Below are 20,756 nucleotides of genomic sequence, written 5' to 3' on the forward strand. Positions count from 1 at the left end.
CCATATAACCAAAAACATGTTACAAACTGCCATCGTATTTTACTTGCGTTTAATCACTACATATGCAGTTTTTGATGAAGAAAAATTGATCATATTAAGTCAATAGTTTCCCTGCTTTTTGTTTCAATATTTATATATTGTTTATATTTTTATATTTCTAAGTGATGTGTTTCAGCAGCCCAAAGAAAAGCCTGCTGTATCAAATTGAACTGGATATTTTACAGTAACCAAGATAGCGACAGAGACAACGACGGACAGCAGATCAGCATGAGCCTTGCAAGGAAAACTACTGTACACAATTCTACCGTAACACTTATTAGTCATTGAACAGTAAATAACTTAATCATGACGTGTCGCTTGGCATGAATTCGTACTGTGCTGCCAGTCGGGCACAGCAGCGGCGCCGTGGCTTAGTTGGTTAAAGCGCCTGTCTAGTAAACAGGAGATCCTGGGTTCGAATCCCAGCGGTGCCTTTTGAGAGGCATGCTATGGTGGTGCATACCGATTTACTATAGGAAGTGAAGCGACCACCAAAAACTCAAAGTGTATTTCCTTGTGCTTGGTTGACACCAGCAAACATTGCTAGAAGTCCTTGCCAGAGACAAAGGCCAGAAGTAGCTAAGAGTGCTACAAGGGAAGCCTCTGTCTTGGTTGCCAGAGTTAACCGTAAAGAGGGATTTATACTTGTATGGCACAGCCTATGCTGTTGTGAACAGTTATACTTGTGTGGTTTTGTGTCTGTGTCACTCTACAGCTTCACCTTCAAAACACAAGTCGGAGGTGGAGGTTTCTGTGAAGTGCTGTAAAGTTTATTTGATTTAAAACACACCCCAAACACACATTAAACACACATTAAACATGGCTTAATAGAGACAATTTCAAACACAAGTACACAAATCAGCTTCACTATAACTCGCAGCATTCACAGACAAACACTTGTCTTTATCTGGACACATTTTCCCCACAAATACATCATGTTAATGTTTTTAGCACAAGTCCATGGCATTTTACATTGTATAAATTAGGCTAGCAGCTAGCAGACTTTTCCTTTATTTATATGAAGCCAGGGACAACAGCAACATTTAACAAAGGTAACGGCACCAAATTTGGCTCCATTACAACTCACAAGATTCACCACCAAAAACAACTGTCTTATACTAAACACGTTTTCCAAACAAATATAACATGCTAATGTTATTAGCACAAGCCTATGGCATTTTACATTGTATAAATTAGCCTAGCAGCTAGCAGAGATTTCCTCTGCTCATATGAAGCCAGGATAAATCACACACAAGACTTAAAATGCTATTTTTGTGGAGGCTTTATTGTCTTTACAATTTGTTGTGTCTTATCTGTGAAATTAAAGTAAATAAAAGCTTGGAAATGGATTCAGATTACAGAAAGAGGCAGGAGGTCTGCATCACCTTGGTGCGTAGTTACATTTTTGGGGAGGCGCACGTCAGGCTGCATAGGGTACAGCACCTATGTCGGCTCTACGTCGACACAGAGCCTATGCCGTAGGTATGGCGTCAATTAGATGTTTTGAAGGGGTAATCGCAGAGTGACGCAGACACACCACAGCACAAATATAAACGCTCACAATGGCGTTAGTGCGTAGGCTATAGCGTAGGGTCTGCAGCACAAGTATAAATCCCCTTTTAGACTAGTCATCTAGTGGGCTGGATTGGACTCTGACGGGCTGGTTCTGGTCCATGGGCCATATGTTTGACACCCCTGATCTAAAATGTATATACACTGCAGAGTTCAAGATAAAGACCAGAGCAAACATATCTCAATTACTAGCTTGCTACAGTTCAGCATTTAATTTGTTCACCATTTTAGGTCCCAAAACTCTTATTATACCACAGTGCTATTGGTTATGGATTTGATTGTTTTCTTGTTTGCTGTAAAAGGAATCAGTCAGTGCCAGATTAATCAATCAATCAATCAATTTTACTTTCAATGTTTTTATGACTTTTTCTGGTTGGGTTGACAGAAAGAACTTGAAGCTACCACAGAAACGTTATATTTTGACCATATACTTTTTTCGCTATTATTATCAGTTATAGCAGAAAAACACAGTACTGCCATTTTATTTTAGTAGCCTATAAATTCCACCTGTCAAGTGCTCTTTGTATGTTGTACTCAGAAATATGGAATCACACAGCTTTTATTTTGAAGGTTACTGCAGGAATTTTATTCTGTGATTGATCTAACTTGACTTTGTTCACACCAGCATTACGATCATCGACTCTGGCTGCGCAACTTTTTTAACCTCGCGAAGGACTTCAGATTGTTTCCTCTTTCACCGCTAAATCTGACAGCAACACGGTAGGTGTCTGATCCATGCAAACTGATTTATACATGCATATCTAATGCTGACATTCATTTGTTTGAGGCTAAGAAGATATAGTGGAAAAGGTTTGAGGTACTGGTGCAAAATGCTTTGTCACTGTGTCATTGAATGCTTATGTAATCAGGTTGAAATCAGTGGCAACCTTGGTGTGACAAACCAAAAGCAGAAGCCAATTGAATTTCATGAATGATATTATGCTGTTTCTACTATATAGACTGGTTGAGAACTGTCAGTATGAGAGTTAAGGAATCACATACTCATATACTTTGGTGTCTTATTATCTTAAAAATATTTTTAGATAATTAAGATAAAAGAATCATATCACAAGTTTTTGTTTTTTTTAACACAGAAATGTAATTTATTTTTTGTAACATGTCCCTTGTAGTTGACACCAAGTCAATCTTAAAAAAAGAATATTACATTACATTTACATTAAATTTATGTCCAATAAATGTATTTTTAAAGGTATTTTGCTTGCTTTTAACTGCTTATACTTAGTGTATGTGTGTGTGTGTGTGTGTATGTTTAAAAGACAAATAATCACACATCTTTTTTTTCCCCTCAATTTTCAACGAAATCTTTTATGACTCTCTCAGCGCTGTTTCCTGAAGTATGGAAAATGAAAAGAACCAAGGCCCTCTGTCCCTGAAAGAGGACATGGCTTAAAATGTTTATTTTGAAAGGCATAGAATTAACATACACTTCTAAAATCTTAATTAGTGCCATAAACATGTTTGCTGCATTCCCCCTTTTGAAACAAACACTGACCGGGAAAAAGCCTCCTCCAGTTTAAAAACCACCACACAGAGGCCTCCTATATTATTCATATGTGGCTCACATGGATGTGGCCTCCCATGGTGGCAGAGCTGGTTTAAGTGACTCCCAGTGACTTCCAGGTCCAAGCACATGAGAGAAACAATATTTTCAGTGATGCACCCTCTTATTCCCTCTCCTTCTGTCACCAGATGGCAAATGAAGCCAAGCCGTGCCCCTGTGATATCGGTGATCGGATGGAGTATGGAGGGCTCGGCCAGGAGGTCCAGATAGAGCACACCAACGCGTATGTGGTGAAACCATCCGCTGCATCTGACAAGGCCATCATTGTCATACAGGACATCTACGGGTGGCAGCTCCCCAACACAAGATACATGGCTGACATGCTGGCTGCCAATGGATACATGTGAGCAGAAATCAATGGACAATGATAGTCTGCTAAAAGCAAGTACAGGACATAAAGGCTGTATGACTTGTTTGTTGTTTTCCTCTGAGCAGTGCTGTCTGTCCAGATTTCTACGTCGGAAAGGAGCCATGGAGTCCATCACATGACTGGTCCACATTTCAGGAGTGGCTTAAAGACAGAAGTCCAACAAACATAAACAAGTAACTAAAAGCCTGTTTACACCTTATTAACCAGCTGATGTCCATGTTGAATATGAATGCAGCTTTAGCAGGTGTCCTGCCTTTAAAGGGACAGTTCTACCCAAAATCTAAATACATGTTTTCCCTCATACCTGTAGGGCTATTCATTAATCTAGATTGATTTGGTGTGAGGTGCTGAGTGCTGGTGATATCGACCATAGAGATCGCTTCTCTTGAGTGTAATAGATCTAGATGGCACTTGGCTTGTGGTGCTCAAAGCATCAAACAAATACATCTGACAAATTCAACAGCGATGTCTCTTTACAGAAAACATGACCTCAGCACTCTAAATATTCCACAGACTTTGTTGTGAGCAGTTTCATGTAGGAACTATTTTCTGTGCCCATCAACTGCATCACCATGCAGAAGGTAGAGTGCATCTACTGCTAGCTCACCTGGCACCACTGCTCAGCTGAGGAGGACACCAAAAATGTTTTAATCCCATGTCATCATGAGTATGAGCCTCTTGTCTATGAGTTGATGCACACTTTGTGGTGCCAAAATAGTGTATTTGATTTTGGGGTGATTGTCTCTTTAAGGATGTCTTGTCATTGTTTTCACCTTTATAGTCATTGAATGGGGCCATTTTTTTCTGTCATCTGGTGTTTTGGAAGGCTTGCTGATAACATGCATTCATTCTCTTCCTATACATATTCGTTTTAAGACATCTCGGTTACAATATTTCCTTTCTCCAGAGAGGTGGACACAGTGCTGAGGTTCCTCAAGGAGCAGTGCGGGGCCAAACACATTGGAGTAATCGGCTTCTGCTGGGGTGGGGTTGCCACACATTATATCGCCCTGCAGTATCCAGAAGTCAAAGCAGGAGTGTCATTCTATGGTATGTCGAAGGGTCACAGTTTACTTTATGTTACCTGTGGCAAAATGTGTGTATTAGAAATCAGCAATCCTTGTTTACAAGTTCTGTTTGGTTGCTGTACATTAGTTTAACGATGGGCTTGTGTGACACTGTGCAGGGATCATCCGTGAAAAAGAGGACAGGTACGAGCTGAAGGCTCCTACGCTGTTCATCTTTGGGGACAATGATCACGTTATCCCGCTGGATCAGGTTAGTGCACATTAACTTTGTAGCTTTCGTAAATGTATGATACAGGTATAATATTGTCTTTTCTGGTGGTATAACATGCCTGATGCTTCACTCTGGTACTGTAAATGGCATCCATAACTCAACATCTGTATGCCTTTATGTTAAAATGCAACAAACATCAAACATTTTTAAGTCAGAATAAAAGTCTTTAAAAAGTCATCATCTCTGCTGTAAAACCACTGACAACCATCCTTTTGCTCTGCAGGTGAATTCCCTTGAAGCAAAGCTAAGGGAGAAATGCACAGTTGATTACCAGGTGAAGATCTTTCCAGGTCAGACTCATGGCTTTGCCCACCGTAAGAGAGAGGACATCAACCCAACTGACAAACCCAGTATCCTGGAGGCCAGAGCGGACATGCTCAACTGGCTCAACAAGTACATGTAACTGAAGTCAGGAGTCAGCACAGACAAACCCAAAAAGGTCAAATGTAAAATGTAGAGTTGCCTTTTCACAGCGAGCTGAGGGTGGGGCTTGTTTGATTGATGACATTCCAGTTGTTTCGTAAATATATGATCTTTTGGATGTCCGAATGTTCATGTATGAGGATTGATAATCATGTTACTGAAATGTGAATATTAATTGTGGAGCCAAAACTATTGAGCACTTTTGCCTTGACCAATTTTTTTTTATGCATCAATTTATAATTTTTTTGTGTAAATTCTCAACTTTTATAAAGACATGTAATAAACACCTAACGTGGAATACACACAGAAATATTAAAGGCTTGAAATCAGAGCGACAGAGCGTGGAACTTTCAACGGACCAACATTTTAATGGTGACTTTTGATACTACAACAGCTTGAACATTTTGTATCAAATGATAAATAGCAATATGCAGTGCGGTTTGGACATGATGCTCGGGGAAGTGCCTAAAACCTCTAGAACAGCTCAGAAATCTTCAAATGTTTCAGGAGGCCTTCAGTCTTCGCTCTCTCCCGGGCTGCGGATGTCGTCAATCTTTAGGATCATCTTGACGACCTGTGTAGCCAGCAAGATCTGCTGCTTCTTGCCGATCAGGGTCTCGACCACGTGTTGCTGCTTCATGTCTGTGTAGGAGGAAACAAAAAAGCCATTAAATATCATGTTCGGCTTTGACGTTAAAGTGGTGTTAACATTGTGTGACAGTTGCGTCCTTACCATTGGTGTTGTTGTGCAGACAGTCGATGCCGAGGAAGGAGTTGTTCTCTCTGACCTGTCTGGCTCTGACCTCTGCCATCGTCTGGATTGGGTTCAGCCCGCTGTTCTCAGCCAGCGCCATTGGGATTACCTCCAGAGCATCTGCAAATGACCTCATGGCATACTGCTCCAATGATGGGCACTACAAAGGAGGGGAGCCGAAATAAAGATGATAAGAGCAGCAAGAAACTCAGAGCTTGCCATAAAGTGTCAGAAACATATTTACTCTAATTCTCAAGGAATACCAAATTTAATTTTGCTCAAGTCCAAAAGTATCTGTAGGTTTTAGTGCATCTCACCTTATCTGCAGCCTGATTAACAGCCAGAGCACATGCGATCTCTGAAGCTCCTCCTCCATACACAACACGGTTGTCTTTGACCAGATTGCGTATTACACACAGAGCATCATGGAGAGCGCGCTTGGCCTCTTCAATGATCTAATGAGACAGATGAAATACAAAGTGAGCCAAGAGAAAGTGACAACACACACTCATATGTCAACTTTGGGGTAAAAGTCCCATTTGTGTTTACCATTTTGTTGCCTCCACGGATGAAAATGGTTACAGCTCTGGTGTTTTTGCACTCCTGGATAACCAGCATGCGATCCTTTGTGGTGCCGAAAGAGATCTCCTTCACTACACCAGCTGTACCAAGCTTCTCTGGTGTCAACTCAGAGAACCGCGGCACAATGCGGCCTCCTGTGGCTATGGCGATCAGCTGCAGAGAAAACAAGTGACATGGATGATTAGACAAATACTAAAGTGATTTGTACTTTGTGCTCATCAGCAAAACAGCTCAGCATTGCCATAATATGTGAATACATGGTTTACTAAAGTGATGATGAGTGGAGAAGTATTTTGTTCATCCCTAACTTTACATCAAGGAGTTCTATCACGTAAAAAAATTCTCTCACCTCGATCTCAGGCCCTCCGACCCAGCGCACTGCTGGCAGCTCATTCTGCAGCAGAAGGTGGTTGGCTTCATCATCAAAGCCCCACTGGCAGATGGCCAAGTTAGCACCATTGCTTTTGACCTAAAAGAGAGATGCGAGTTTACATTTTAACATGTGCCAATGGAGACGTTAAAAATCCAGCTCTTAGCGCTTGAGATGCTGCAGCATGTACCTGTTGGATCATCTCCTCAAACTTCTCTTTTTCATATGTCTGCAGAGCTTTGTAGTCCTCCACAGAGGTCACATCCAACTTATGCTTGGTCTTGGGCTTAGGTGGCTCAAACGGGCAGGTAAGGATGGCAATTTTAGCATCTTTCAGAACCTGAGAGGCGACAAAGAATAATGGGTGTCAGCATCCTTATCCTACAGTGCTGCTGGCCACAGCATTGCAAAGCTACTAACAGTGTCCTTATGAGTTCCAGACTTTTAACAGGCAAAGCCTAAATTATTTCCATCAAAAATGTTGAAATACTGGGATATTTTGTGATAGTTACACAGATAGAGGGCAGACACACACAAATTTCACATTTGTCCTATGCACTGTTGACTGTTTGATTCCATGCTATCAAAGTCAAAACCAGAGACAGAGCTGATGACATCATCCGGGAGTGATATTCCCCTTGTTCGTACCTTGGGCATCTGAGGGTGGCTGAACTCCTTGTCAACTATGACTCCCTTGATGAGCTGTGTGTCCTCCAGCTTGCCTCCCACTTTGCCCTCCATCTTGATGAGCTCAAAGTCTACGTCCTTCCTCTCCATGTCAGCCACAGTGAGGATGGCATTCACTGCGATCTCTGCCATCTGCCTGTGACACCGGTTGATACTGAAAGACAACAGTAGAACTTAGAGATGCAATATCTAAGCTAATGTCACACAGTACAGTTATTACTATATATGGTCTCCTGTCATGGCAGAAATATATGATAAGGAAATGTAGCTTCTGAGTAACTTACATTTTGGATCCCAGCGTTGTCATGGCTGTCTCAATGAGCGGCTCTGTGTTGTTGACATCGCAGGGTAAGGTTTCAGCAATTTTGTCGAGCTGCTCGATGGCAATGCGTGCGGCCTGGTCATAACCGTCGGAGATCCTGATGGGGTGGATTCCACGGTCCAGCAGCTGCTCAGCCTGTTCAAGCAGAGCCCCAGCCAGCACTGAGGAGAATAAGGAAAATACAGTAGGTTAGTAATACCAACGATTGCTGGAATATACTTAAAAGATGTCAGGTTGCCTTGATCAGAGCTGCAATAATTTAGTTGTTGTCAAATACACTATGTAAACATGCTTTAGCATACTGCTAATGCATGCCATTTTGTTCAATATAGTTCCAGGATGCTTTGAGGTCTTGGTGCAATGATACAGCCAACATAGTATACATCAAGACATATAGACGGTGTTAACAGAAAGTCATGAATCTGATCAGAGATACTTAATTGATTCTCAGGGGACACTGTGATTTGTTACAGTCGTTCCGATGTAAAGAAAACAGAGTTGAAAGAAGTAAGAATAAGTGTATGAAATAGAAGTGTGTAAATTTAAAGAAATAAAAATGTGCATTAAGCTACAATGTATAACACTAGTACTAAAGATATTAAGAATAAATATATATATATATATATCGTCACTGTGCTGAATCTGGTGTGCAAAAATATACAAATATGTGCACTGTGCTGCATTACACTGTATTAACTAGTGTTACATTAAGAAATATAAAACATGTATTATGCTACGTTGGTTAACACAATATATACATCACTAGAACAAAAACAAGAATAAGAATAAACATAAGAATCATCTACAGTTATGTGCACTGTATAATGTATAAATATATACATTCAAAAAGGTGTTGGTGAGAGTGAAGTTGTATACTAAAGAATATTGCACGGTTGAATAATTGCACACATTACTGCACTGTAAAAAACAATTGTACCATCAGTCACAATTGCACTGTATAAACATAATAAATAATTATGAATCATAAATGAAGATACGTGTATTTAGGCCAGACAAGTCCAGAGAGGACCCAATAATCTCTCCTCTACAGTAACAATTATTGTCTCCTTTCCAGTAACATCCATCTAGGGTGGCATGATGTCATTATGATAATCCCAAATCAATCCCTATGCCTTATGCATCTACATTAGGACCTCCTGCACACCTAGCCTAAGGGTATACATCCACCTTTGCAGCCAAATGCCTCCAGACCCCTCATCTTTCCTTCGCTTACCAACAACTCCAGTGGTTCCATCACCAATCTCATCGTCCTGGGATTTGGAGAGCTCCACCATAAGCTTGGCAATCTGGTGGTCCACATCCATCATGCTGAGAATAGTGGCTCCATCGTTGGTTACAGTCACCTCTCCATCCCTGTCAACCATCATCTTGTCAAGACCTGCACGCAAAAATGGAGAACAGTGATTTAGGGGAAGTGTGATGAGAAAAAGCTGTCACAACTGTGTGAGAAAGGGATACCAAATTTACAAAGTCTCTTTATTTTAAGCATCTATACACTGTGTGTGAGGGATGTGGGAGTCAGATGTGACCACACTGCATTGATTTGTACTCACCATTGGGTCCCAAAGATGTCTTGAGAGTTGACGCGACAGCCTTGGCTGCCATAATATGAGACTGCAAAACACATACACAAACACAACTCATAATGTCATCTCACATTTTAGATAAAATCTCCTTATTGGTCTATATTCCAAAACAGATTGAGGTTGACATCTACAAGAATGAGTTCAAATTTTCATATGGCGAAGATGTGCATCAATAATGGCCATTTTTGGGCACAGCCCTGCCTAATAACACCCGCCGGCTAAACGCTATACGGAAAGCACATGGGCCTTGATGCTAGCATGACTAGCTTATCCTTTGGATAATGCTATTCTGTTGCTATTGCACCAACAGCTCAGCTTGTCAGTCGCGTATATGAATATAAATCATAACCCTATATATCTACACGCATATCGTGTTGGCTTAACGTAACCAACGTCATGCAACTAAAAGCAAAGTAGCATCTTGCTAACTGCCATGCCGCATTTTCCCGTTAGCTAGCCCATTGTACCTTCAGTGCGTCAATGCCCGATAACCGTGTCTTCTTGTCCTGGTCTTTAATTATGATGAAAGGCCTTCCATACTCATCGAAAGCAAGTGTCCCCAAAGCGGACATGTTGACTGAGGGATTGGGACACTTAGTAAGTGTTCACGGGGTAAAATAAGAGGTTTTTACGATGGAAATCTGGAGTGTGGCTGAAGTGCAAGCCGCACGGGTCTGCCGGCGACTTCTGGAAGGATCCACGGGCGGGGAGGGCGGAACCAAGTAGCCTTAAGTCGGTCTTATTACACATTTAAATACACATTTACATAAAATGACAACAATAACTAAGGAAATGTTTTGAAATTAGCTCAAAAGCCAAACACAAGCTTTTCAGAAAGAATACTTTCGGTTAAGAACTAAAAACATCTTTTCTTGTGATATGGTTTCTTCCGATCACGTCAAACTCCCTGATCTCGCGAGAATACCAGATATGTTACAATTCAATGAGAGTGATTGAACTGAGGGGATTTTAGCAGCTGTTATATAAAGGTAAAAAACATTTTCTCGGAGATTTTCACACAGCATTTACACTTGCTTCTAAATGTACTGTACTTATATTTAATAACACCTGAACTTAGTTTTAAATAGGGTGAGTTTAGCTCGAAAATACACACTATCCAGGGAACAGAAGTTGACATACGGCTTGTCTTCAGTGTGTCGGAGATGGCAGTTATTAGCTGCTAACATTTAACGTTAGCTAACACATTCCTTTTTTATTTGAGCATTAGATATGTTAAGATGAATAAATTGCTTGAGTTCACGAGCACTTGGGTAATGCTCAGGTAATGCTACGTTAGGAACTGACGCAACATCCGGGTACTTTATGGTGGTGTTCAGGGCTGTTGTGGTCCACAGCGTAGCGAAGGAATTTCTGTGGCAGCTGTCAAAAGTTGGAGTATGTCGGTAAGATGGGATAGCTTTAAAAACACAGGTGGACAACTCAATGTTTGCTTTTTAAATCACCTTAAGTGTTGTTATATTGATTTAGTCCAGCTCTGTATTGTTTACCCCGTCGTTTGTGTTGCACCTTTCTTTCAGGGCCTCTCAAATAACAATGTTCATTAATGTGTTTTAGGAGAGTCAGGGCCTTACAAGGGATTAGGAATACATGGCTGCTTTTGAATCAGCACCAATGTAAATTTGACTCATAAGACTACCTTAATACGTTAGGTATACAAGGTGTGGTAGTAAACACAGTATAAGCAAGGATTTAATACATCTGCAACAATATTTTGGCAGCATGTCAAGGCACATATGGCTGAATTCCATGTAGCTGGTTCAGTTTCAGGGTCCTGGAACTGTGTATGCATAGTTGACTGGGACATTTGAATGCAACAAAGCCATCTTCAATGATATTAGTAATATCACCTGTGCTTTTCTTACTATGACAAGTTAAATTTGTGGGGAAAAATCTGCGTTTACGTACTCCACCCACCTAAACATTGTTATAAACCAAGTACCCCAACTGATTGCAACAGTACCCCGGATGATGGTAGCCCCTCAGCAAGACAATGCACCATGCCACACTGCAAAAACTGCTCAGAAATGGTCCAAGGAACGTGACAAATAGCTCAAGCCAAGGTCAAGACAAGCCTAGTATGATCAAGCATATGTGGGACAAACCAGTACCTCAGAGGTGCTTTGTCCAGGCCTCGACAGGTCAGAGCCAAGTCCGATCTGCGGTGGAGCCTCTTACTTGTCGAGACATGGAGACAGGACCTCTGGGGGTGTCCTGTGTTGTCTGGCACCAAAGCGTTGTCAACAGATCATTTGAGTCCTGTGGGTTGCAAGGGGAATTTGAAAGCCAGGTTGATTCCTTGAACTCTTAGTCACGTCCCTGGGGTCATTCCTGAGCAGTTTTTGTGGTGTGGCATGGTGCATTGTCCTGCCTGAGGGGGGGTGCACTGCCATCAGGGAGTGCCATTGCCATGAGGGGGTGTATTGGTTTGTAATGGTGTTTGGGTGGGTGCTGCGTGTCAAGTGGCACCTGCATGAATAGCAGGAGCCAAGGTTCCTCAGAAGAGCATTGTATTGTAACAAAATGATCAATGTTATTCACTTCACCAGTCAGTGGTTTGAATGTTTTGGCCGATCGGTGTATGTGCATCAACAAATCACGTTGTTTCCTATATTCTCTAGCATGCCCAGTCAAGCGAAGCCTCGGTTTGTGATTCTCTACGGGTCTCAAAAGGGCCAGGCTGAGTCTCTAGCAGAAGGAGTAGCCGAGGCGGCAGAGGAGCAAGGACTGGTTGCTGAGCTCAGTTGCTTGAATCAGAATGAGAAGGTAGCGTTGCACATTATGAGCTTTATATTTAAAACGTCATCTAGCTCATGGCTGCTGGCAAACAATAACACATCAATAATATCTTCATGTATGTTTTGCCTGATGGTTTTGTGGATATTAATTTGAGTTTTCACATTGATTAGTGGAAACACCACTCACTGATTAATCATATAACTGGTTCCAGTACAATTTGGAGAAGGAGCATGCCCCAGTGATCTTTATTGTGTCTACTACTGGAGACGGGGAACCGCCAGACAATGCCCTGCAATTTGTAAAGCGCATCAAGAACAAGGCCCTCTCTGCTGACCACTATAAACACCTTTGCTATGCACTTTTAGGTAAATTCTATGATGAAAGTCTGAGGTAGCTTTTCTTTAATAGCCCATATGTGAATATGGGGAGCTTGATATGCAAAACATATTTGTGTAAATCATTACGATGCAGAGCACTGCACTGTGTTTACTTTCTGAGCAGTTGCTGGCTTGAGAAATCTTCATCTGTTTTCCTCTGTCTGCTTCAGCTTTAGGAGACACAAATTATGCAAATTTCTGCAACTGCGGGAAGACAATTGAGCGTCGTCTACAGGAACTTGGAGCCAAACAGTTTTACCCGACAGGATATGCAGATGATGGTGTAGGGTAAGTTTTGCAGTATAGACATCCAACTTTCAGCATTTGACTTTTGAGCCAACCATTCTCTTTCTTTCTTATTTATTTATTACACTGCTGTGTGTAATTTGTTCTCTCCAGGCTGGACGTGGTTGTGGACCCTTGGATTGAAGGACTGTGGAAAGCAATCAAAGAAGCCTTATCTGAAATGGCTTCTGATAGGACTGGTTGCTTCAAAGGAGAAGCAGGGGATTCATCAAAGAAAACTCCTGATTCATCCATACCAGATGTCCATCTAAACCTCTTGAGCATAACTGACCACCAGAACTGCGAGTCGACCAGAGTGTCTGTAGAAACAGTTTCCAAATCTCCAACTGCTGCTTCATCTTCAGCTTCTGCTACACAGACTGCCGTTTCTGATCTCAGCCCAGCTTTTCCTGCAGGGAGCCCTGGGTTGGCATCCCAGTCTCATGATACTGCCAGTGTGTCTACATCAGCACAGGAGACACAGAACGGGGACGCTGGAGTTCCCCATGTTGCATTGGCAGCCTCACTGACGCGCTCACTGCCGCCACTTTCTGAGTCCTCTCTTAATGTTCCTGCTTTGCCTCCTTCCTACCTCGATGTCTGTCTTCAGGAGGCGGATGCTGTGGAACAGGTGAGGAATGACGAAGCTGATAAAACCAGTATTTGTGCAACCTTTCATCTCATAGATGCTTTCCTTCAGGTTGTTGGACCGTTAAACAAAGATACTCTCCATGAGGTTCCCGTATCTAAGGCTGTTCAGCTGACCAGAGGAGATTCAGTGAAGACGGCTCTTCTCTTAGAGCTCGACATCTCTGTAAGCTTCACAGAATAATGTTTATTTCTGAACATTTTCTTAACCTGCAGTATTTAGATTAAGATGCAGTTGGAGTTAAGAGCTTTTTTTTCATTCTTAGGCTCATCAAATGATGACCTATCAGCCCGGCGATTCGTTTGATGTATTCTGCCCAAATCAGGCAGCTGAGGTGGAGGACTTGCTCCACAGATTGGGCCTTCATGACCAGAGGAACCATCAAGTACACATTTCTCTGCTTAAAGACACTAAGAAAAAAGGTAAAGTGTGCCTGATAGATTGTTTTAATATGCACCCAATGTACTCCTGACATTGAAACACAGCATTACAATTACCAACACAGCACTGACAACAGAGTATCTTAACAGTGACGGCACATTAAAAACTTTGCATTTTAAAAGATCTGTATCTTTCTATAATGATTTCCACATATTCTTTCCTCCCTGGTTATAGGTGCCAAGGTGCCACCCTACATTTCCCCAGACATTTCTCTGCTGTCCCTGCTCACATGGTGTGTAGAGATCAGAAGCGTCCCTAAGAAGGTACTGTGTGTGCAGACGTTTCTCTGCAGCTACTTACTTTGCAAATTGCATTGGCCAGGCCGCCTTTGGATGTGGCCCACTAAAACAACAAGTAGGATATCAGCATAATAAGAGGGAAGACATTTTTTAAGTGTCATGTTTTCTCCAGCGAGAGCACACTGCTTTTATCGCTGTTGTCAAAGCTCAGAGAAAAGTGTATTATATTTTATGAAGAAGTGCAATTATATTTGACACAGATGTTCCTATTTATTTTAGGACGATTTACTCGCTGAACTGGCCCACTTGTCAACCACAGCACCCTTTTTCAGTGGTGAACTGATGCAGAAATGTTGGAGGGCCTTTGGGGCAACAGCTGTTATTTGGGGGACAGGGGGACATTTACTGTGGAGCCAATGAGCTTTGCAAGGACACAAATGCACAGGGTCAGTTTGGATCAGGGGTTAATGGTCAATTCTGACTCAAAAGCATACTGCTACATTTTTGCACTGTTCTCGGTTCATTACCTTCTCCTATGAAGAAGTACAATTATATATGACACAGATGTTCCCACTTATTTTAGGAGGATTTACTGACTGAACAGGCATGAGTACCGAAATAGTTTATGCCAGGACAGGGTCTGGACCAAGAAGATTTGCTTAGGTTCAAAGTTTGGTTTGAAAAGCTCAGGCATGACTGGATTTCTTACGAGTGCAGATAGCCTCAAAGAATACTTAAACTTGCCTGGGCCATTAAAGGACTATTTCACTCTCAAAATGAACATTTGTGAATCAATTAGTAATGCAGTGTTACCTTGAAGTGAAGAAAACAGTCTTTTTCTCACATGCCTGCATGGAAAACGACAAACATATTGATTTATTGACTGATTTAGAGCCAGAAACATCCGTTTACAAACTCTGACACAACTTGTGCAGTATAATCCAAGTCTCATTTATTCACTCGTATTCTCAGTACTTCCCAACCACATCCATTTTTACTAAAACATTACGATTTAAAACAGAACTGAAAGTGAAACCTATCCATGCTTCTTCAAAGCCAGACTCCAGTACCAAGATTTTTTAGTGAAATTGCATGTGTTTGGGAAGTCCTGAGCAAACGACTGGATAGATGAGACTTGGATTACACTGCACAAGTTCTATGTGAGCTTGTAAACTGATGTTTTGATATAGTTTGGCTGTTGTTAAAGGAGGTCCTCAGTCAATCAGTAAACCAATATGTTGGCAGTTTTCCATGGAGGTGAGAAAAACAAAGTTCTCTTTGTGGGTGAAGTACTCATTTAACACAGCTGATATGTAGAGATGTCAAATGGCCACAGTGTGGAGCTTTGGCAGTGCCTAACGTTTGGCTGGGGATGAATGTCACCTGATTTTCTGACCCTTGCAACATTCTTTAAAACACTATTACCGCAGTGACAGTAGCTAACTGGTGCATCTCGATGCACTCCTTGTCTAATTTCCATCTCTCATGTTATTTACGCCCTCATTCTGAGTTTTACTAGGCGAGTTAAATTCATTATTTAATAAAAACATTATAGTCTAAACAAAATGAAAGCCATTAATTTCCCCCTGGCATGAGCTGCATCAGTAGTTTACTGCTCTGTGTAAACAGCACGCTGAATGACAAAAGGGAGACGATTTATAAAACTGTCAAAATATGGCAACAATTCAATTGCTTCTTTAATACAATACAATAAGTACAACAGTTTAAGTATTGCTCATCTTGCTGCATTGTTGGAGGCACAAAATGACACAGCACTTATAAGGCAATATTGTTTATATGAGCTTATAGCGGCGGCACAGTGGTGCAGTGGTTAGCATTGTTGCCTCACAGCAAGAGGGTTCCTGGTTCGATCCCCCGCCCCAGGTTTGGGTTGGGGTGGGGGAGCCCTTCTGTGTGGAGTTTGCATGTTCTCCCTGTGTCAGCGTGGGTTTTCTCCGGGTACTCCAGCTTCCTCCCACAGTCCAAAGACATGCAGGTTAATTGGTGACTCTAAATTGTCCATAGGTGTGAATGTGAGTGTGAATGGTTGTCTGTCTCTATGTGTCAGCCCTGTGATAGTCTGGTGACCTGTCCAGGGTGTACCCCGCCTCTCGTCCAAGATATGATATGCATTAAGATATTCCTTGGTCTGTATGATGAATCAAGACACATTAGAGAAACATAACTCCTGATTTCTGCAGTGATTTTCTATCAGAGAATCTTTTCAACTATCCCAATCAAATCTGTAACGTGTCATAAAAACATCTTAATTGTAACAGCCACCATCGGTTCAGTGGCCTGCTGTATATAAGACATGTGCACAGGCTCATTTTCTCCCCCGTGTCATAAAATTCCAGCACAGAAATTGATTGTCTCGGGTCAAACTGTTGTCTACAGACTTACAAGGCTGTAAGAGTTTTATTTTACAGTGCCTGTCTGTGTAACCCAAGCAGTTAATCTGTTTTACTAAAGCAGTTACAACACCTATAAGTTTTATACTTCATGATTTCTAGGATAGTGAAAGATAATTACCTCAGCCTCTTGTTAAGCACAATTCCCAGTTATATTTATAACGGCATCAAATACAGTAAGATATACTCGGCGTATCTTGGCTTGCCATTTCTATTGAGACAAATTTGAATGTTATTACTGCAGCCACTCAAAGACTGAATCAGATGCAGTGTTTTCTTCGACACTAGTCAAATAATGGTGAAGTGCTGCCTACACAGGACGGATTGAAAGATGGGGATAATAAGTGTTTCAGTGCAACTAATGCCACTAATCTCTCCATACATGCACTTATAAACTATAATGAATAGCTGAGATTACACAGAACACTTTGGCATGACAAATATTCAGAAGTTGTGATTACTGTATCGGAGTGATTAATGGCTGCTGAATAAAGCAAAATCACTCCAAAAGTTGTTCAGGAGTTGCATTTTAATATTTCTTCATGATCCCTTTATTTTTTTAATCCTTGTAATTTGCATCAGAGCCCACAAAAAGATTAACAATCACTGATGAAGCAGCAGTTAAACAGCACCTCGTCCTCAGCACATTTAGCATAGTAATTTGATCGCATTAATTGATTTTGATGGATTTGTTTTAAGGATTAAGAGAATGTGTCTTTGCCTCTGCTGATTTCTCAGTAGCTTTAAAAGCATTTAAAAAACTAAATGACAATTTTGTAAGGGCAGAAAGTGCTTTGCGAATAATAAAATGGCTGTGTTTTACCAACTGGACTGGTGTCAAGGTTTACCTCGTGCTGAGGGAGAGTAATTTTAGGCACATCACGTAGGTGCAAGGCTTTCAATCAAACAGCATACATGAGGAAGAAAGTATCACCTGCACATTTGCTCCTTGCCACAAAAGTCTGTGGATGGTTTACATGGATTTAAGATTTCTTCTATTTTGCCTCTGCCTAAATGTAGGTGATGTCGACTGATATATGGCATGATATAGACGAAGGTTTTACAAAGTAAGATATATGTTTGATATTTTGGGGTGGCACAGTGGTGCAGTTAGTATTGTCTCCTCACAGGAGGAGGGGCCCTTCTGTGTGGAGTTTGCATGTTCTCCCTGTGTCAGCGTGGGTTTTCTCCAGGTGCTCCAGTTTCCTCCCACAGTCCAAAGACATGCAGGTTAACTGGTGACTCTAAATTGTCCGTAGGTGTGAATGTGAATGTGAATGCTTTTCCTGGGGGACCCCAAGGTGTTCCCAGGCCAGATGAGATATGAAGTCCCTCCAGTGTGTTCTGGGTCTGCCTCAGTGCCTCCTACCAGTACGACATGCCCGGAACACCTCCAGCGGGAGGCGCCCAGGAGGCATCCTGATCAGATGCCCAAACCACTGCAACTGACCCCAAAGGAGCAGCGGCTCTACTCTGTGCTCACTTCAGATGATCTCTAGGAAACTCATTTCCGCCGCTTGTATCTGCAATCTCATTCTTTCAGTCACTACTCAGAGCTCATGACCATAGGTGAGGGTTGGGACGTAGATGGACCAGTAAATTGAAAGCTTCATCTTCCAGCTCAGCTCCCTCTTCACCACAACGGACCGACGCAGAGCCTGCATCACTCCATTCTACCCTCACTTGTTTCTCTGTGTTTTATTGAATTCTGTCTTGTCAGTTTTACCACCCTGAGTAGTTTGGATAGTTAAACACACCTGCCACCATAGAGCTATCAGTCTATTGGTCTGCATTATGTATGAATGTAGGTGTGGTTTCAAACATTTTGACCTGATGTAGATCCACGTTGGCTTGAAACATCTTGCTTAAAATTGAATTTTTTTGGCAAGGTTTAAGTGTGCAGGCGTTACTTTTTTCTTCTTTTCATCAAGGTTTACCTCTGCAGTTTGCATTTACACAAAGACTTACACTTTGTCCGTGTGCAGTGTGGCATTGAAATCTCTCCCACTACTGTGTTATAAAATGTATTAAACACCTTTTTTTTTACAGTTGTGAATGGAAACCTAAGTCATAAGAGCTGCAAAAAATCTTGACCTAAGTGCAGAGCAGCTTCGAGTGACTTTACATCCAATTTCTGTGTCTCTGTCAGGCATTCCTGCGAGCGCTGGTGGAGCATACAGGGGACAGTGTGCAGAGGAGGAGACTGCAGGAGCTCTGCAGCAAACAAGGCGCCGCAGACTACAACCTCTATGTGAGAGACCCGAGCCTCAGCGTCTTGGAGCTTCTCGCAGCCTTCCCATCCTGCTCACCTCCTCTCAGCCTCCTCATAGGTCAGAACGCCTGCTGTTATGTATCTTACTCAGCCATAAGGTCTGCAGCTCTCTGAGCCCATAAGAGTCAGGGGTTATTTAGCAGAAATCATGCTTGCCAGATGTAATGCACGTCAAGTTGCATGAGCACCACTCTGAGGTACAAAATCTGGTCAAACAGCATGTTATTTTTCATCATTTTTATTTTACTCTTCATGTCACATAGCAAATAAGTATGCACAGCATTAATTAAGTGACTTATGAGAAAACACAAACATTCAGGCATATTTAAAATGTTTTTCACTTTGTTTTTTATACACATTTATTATTATAATAGATGCATGTTTAATTAAATGCAGGCTTTCATGTTGCCTGAAGCAAGTGGGGAATTACAGTGATTGACATGAGATTGGGATTTACTCTGCACCTGTACAGAAATGTACAATTATTTTTCAGCTGTGAAGCTACATCTATCTGGACATGTTTCACCCAGTAGGGGTCACTGTAGCCCCAGCAAAGCGAGCTCAATGAGCCAAGTCTCAAGGCTGATTTTGTGAGAGCATTTAATTATACTGAATGGTCAGACCGTGTACATCAGAGGGCTCCCCAAAGGATCAACACTCATTTCCTTGTCTCATTTTTAAGTCCATGTAGCTCCAATATGGTTCTTGTGTCGCAGTTTCTGTGGATATAATGGCAGTATTATAGCTGCAAGTCAAGAGATATTTTCTTAGTTTATACAGAACTTCCCTGCGTGCTAATAATATTGATAATTTTTTTGCTGCTGCCCAGCATCTATACCTTCCCTCCTTTGACCCCTTTGAGCCAACTGTTGGTAGAAAGCTAACAATTTCTCCCAACTCATTAAGATAGTTGGCCGGTCATTCAGTATAGATCTAATAAGCGTTGACTGAAACTTACCAGACAGTGAAATTAGTTGGGCACAGCTTTACATACAAGTTGAGCTGTCCTCTAAAACAGCTGTGTCACAGCTCTTGGCCTTCCCCAATGTCGGTTATTTTTGGCCCACTTGCCAACCACAGCACCTTTTTTCAGTGGTGAACTGATGCAGAAATTGGGAATCGGGCCGATCGTGCCCTCGTGAAAAATGTGGTGTTGGAGGGCCTTCGGGGCAACAGCTGTTATTTGGGGGACAGGAGGCCGCTTACCGTCGAGCCACTGAGCTCTGCAAGGACACAAACGCACAGGGTCAGTTTGGATCAGGGGTTAATGGTCATCTCTGACTCAGGATGTCACTTGTAAAGCACACGGCTGCATTTTTGCACCGTTCCCGGTTCATTACCCCGAGCGAAGTGGAGGTGTTTGCTGATCAGAGTTTATGCTGTTATACACTAACTATAAATAATGAGGAGGGATGCATCTAAGCACAGATGTCTTTGGCCAAGTGCAGGCAGGGTGTAAAAGTAAATGCTGGATATAAATTGAGAAAGATACCTGCTTCCCAGAGTCAGCGCTCTTGTTATATGGTCCATTGTTTCACATAGTGTGTCAGATGAAAACTTGGGGTCATTGCCCCAGGGAGCTGAATGCTGTCCATGAGCATCTTTTTCAATTTACTTTACTGCAGGGCTCAAATAAATTGTACAGGGGTGCAGTTTTTTTTCTTTAGCTTGATTGTGACCTGTGGAAGAAAGTGAAGTAAAGTAAAGCGAATATCTGT

At 41.8% G+C, this 20,756-nt stretch overlaps 3 protein-coding genes and 1 non-coding gene across 5 annotated transcripts in view; 3 read left to right on the forward strand and 1 right to left on the reverse strand.

Annotated features, from left to right (window-relative positions):
* Window positions 1–399: 399 nt before the first annotated feature.
* On the forward strand, window positions 400–473 carry trnat-agu (transfer RNA threonine (anticodon AGU)). The gene has a single exon. It is a non-coding gene; the product is annotated as a tRNA-Thr (tRNA).
* Window positions 474–2,211: 1,738 nt separating this feature from the next.
* Window positions 2,212–5,616, forward strand: cmbl (carboxymethylenebutenolidase homolog (Pseudomonas)). The gene is made up of 6 exons (XM_049565111.1): window positions 2,212–2,331; window positions 3,322–3,536; window positions 3,629–3,736; window positions 4,471–4,613; window positions 4,750–4,841; window positions 5,086–5,616. The coding sequence occupies exons 2-6, from the start codon at window positions 3,322–3,324 to the stop codon at window positions 5,263–5,265; spliced, it is 738 nt and encodes a 245-aa protein (XP_049421068.1). The 5' UTR covers window positions 2,212–2,331; the 3' UTR covers window positions 5,266–5,616.
* A 13-nt stretch (window positions 5,617–5,629) lies between these two features.
* Window positions 5,630–10,321, reverse strand: cct5 (chaperonin containing TCP1, subunit 5 (epsilon)). The gene is made up of 11 exons (XM_049565104.1): window positions 10,075–10,321; window positions 9,575–9,635; window positions 9,235–9,399; window positions 7,963–8,161; window positions 7,640–7,832; window positions 7,182–7,331; window positions 6,971–7,090; window positions 6,589–6,774; window positions 6,357–6,494; window positions 6,019–6,199; window positions 5,630–5,927 (listed from the first exon to the last, which is right to left on the reverse strand). The coding sequence occupies exons 1-11, from the start codon at window positions 10,177–10,179 to the stop codon at window positions 5,800–5,802; spliced, it is 1,626 nt and encodes a 541-aa protein (XP_049421061.1). The 5' UTR covers window positions 10,180–10,321; the 3' UTR covers window positions 5,630–5,799.
* A 150-nt stretch (window positions 10,322–10,471) lies between these two features.
* The window catches only part of mtrr (5-methyltetrahydrofolate-homocysteine methyltransferase reductase), a 36,437-nt gene continuing 26,152 nt past the window's right edge, over window positions 10,472–20,756 (forward strand). Inside the window, exons 1-9 of one of the 2 annotated variants that reach the window (XM_049565102.1) lie at window positions 10,472–10,596; window positions 12,247–12,391; window positions 12,576–12,729; window positions 12,912–13,029; window positions 13,141–13,657; window positions 13,727–13,840; window positions 13,941–14,097; window positions 14,291–14,379; window positions 18,916–19,096. In XM_049565102.1, the coding sequence (XP_049421059.1) occupies window positions 12,248–12,391; window positions 12,576–12,729; window positions 12,912–13,029; window positions 13,141–13,657; window positions 13,727–13,840; window positions 13,941–14,097; window positions 14,291–14,379; window positions 18,916–19,096 (1,474 nt within the window). In that variant the 5' untranslated portion in view covers window positions 10,472–10,596; window position 12,247. Of the gene's footprint in view, window positions 10,597–10,912; window positions 11,011–12,246; window positions 12,392–12,575; window positions 12,730–12,911; window positions 13,030–13,140; window positions 13,658–13,726; window positions 13,841–13,940; window positions 14,098–14,290; window positions 14,380–18,915; window positions 19,097–20,756 lie in introns of those variants that run through there. The other variant, XM_049565103.1, reaches the window with a different exon arrangement.

This window comes from Epinephelus fuscoguttatus, linkage group LG21 (genome assembly GCF_011397635.1).
Source record: "Epinephelus fuscoguttatus linkage group LG21, E.fuscoguttatus.final_Chr_v1".
Classification (NCBI taxonomy): domain Eukaryota; kingdom Metazoa; phylum Chordata; class Actinopteri; order Perciformes; family Serranidae; genus Epinephelus; species Epinephelus fuscoguttatus.

Coding starts and splice junctions, on each gene's coding strand:
- cmbl (XM_049565111.1), top strand. CDS start 3,322: ATGGCAAATGAAGCCAAGCCGTGCCCCTGTGATATCGGTGATCGGATG. Junction 3,537..3,628: donor CTGGCTGCCAATGGATACAT/GTGAGCAGAAAT, acceptor TCCTCTGAGCAG/TGCTGTCTGTCCAGATTTCT. Junction 3,737..4,470: donor AGTCCAACAAACATAAACAA/GTAACTAAAAGC, acceptor TCCTTTCTCCAG/AGAGGTGGACACAGTGCTGA.
- cct5 (XM_049565104.1), bottom strand. CDS start 10,179: ATGTCCGCTTTGGGGACACTTGCTTTCGATGAGTATGGAAGGCCTTTC. Junction 7,833..7,962: donor ACAACGCTGGGATCCAAAAT/GTAAGTTACTCA, acceptor GTTGTCTTTCAG/TATCAACCGGTGTCACAGGC. Junction 5,928..6,018: donor TCTGCACAACAACACCAATG/GTAAGGACGCAA, acceptor CCTCCTACACAG/ACATGAAGCAGCAACACGTG.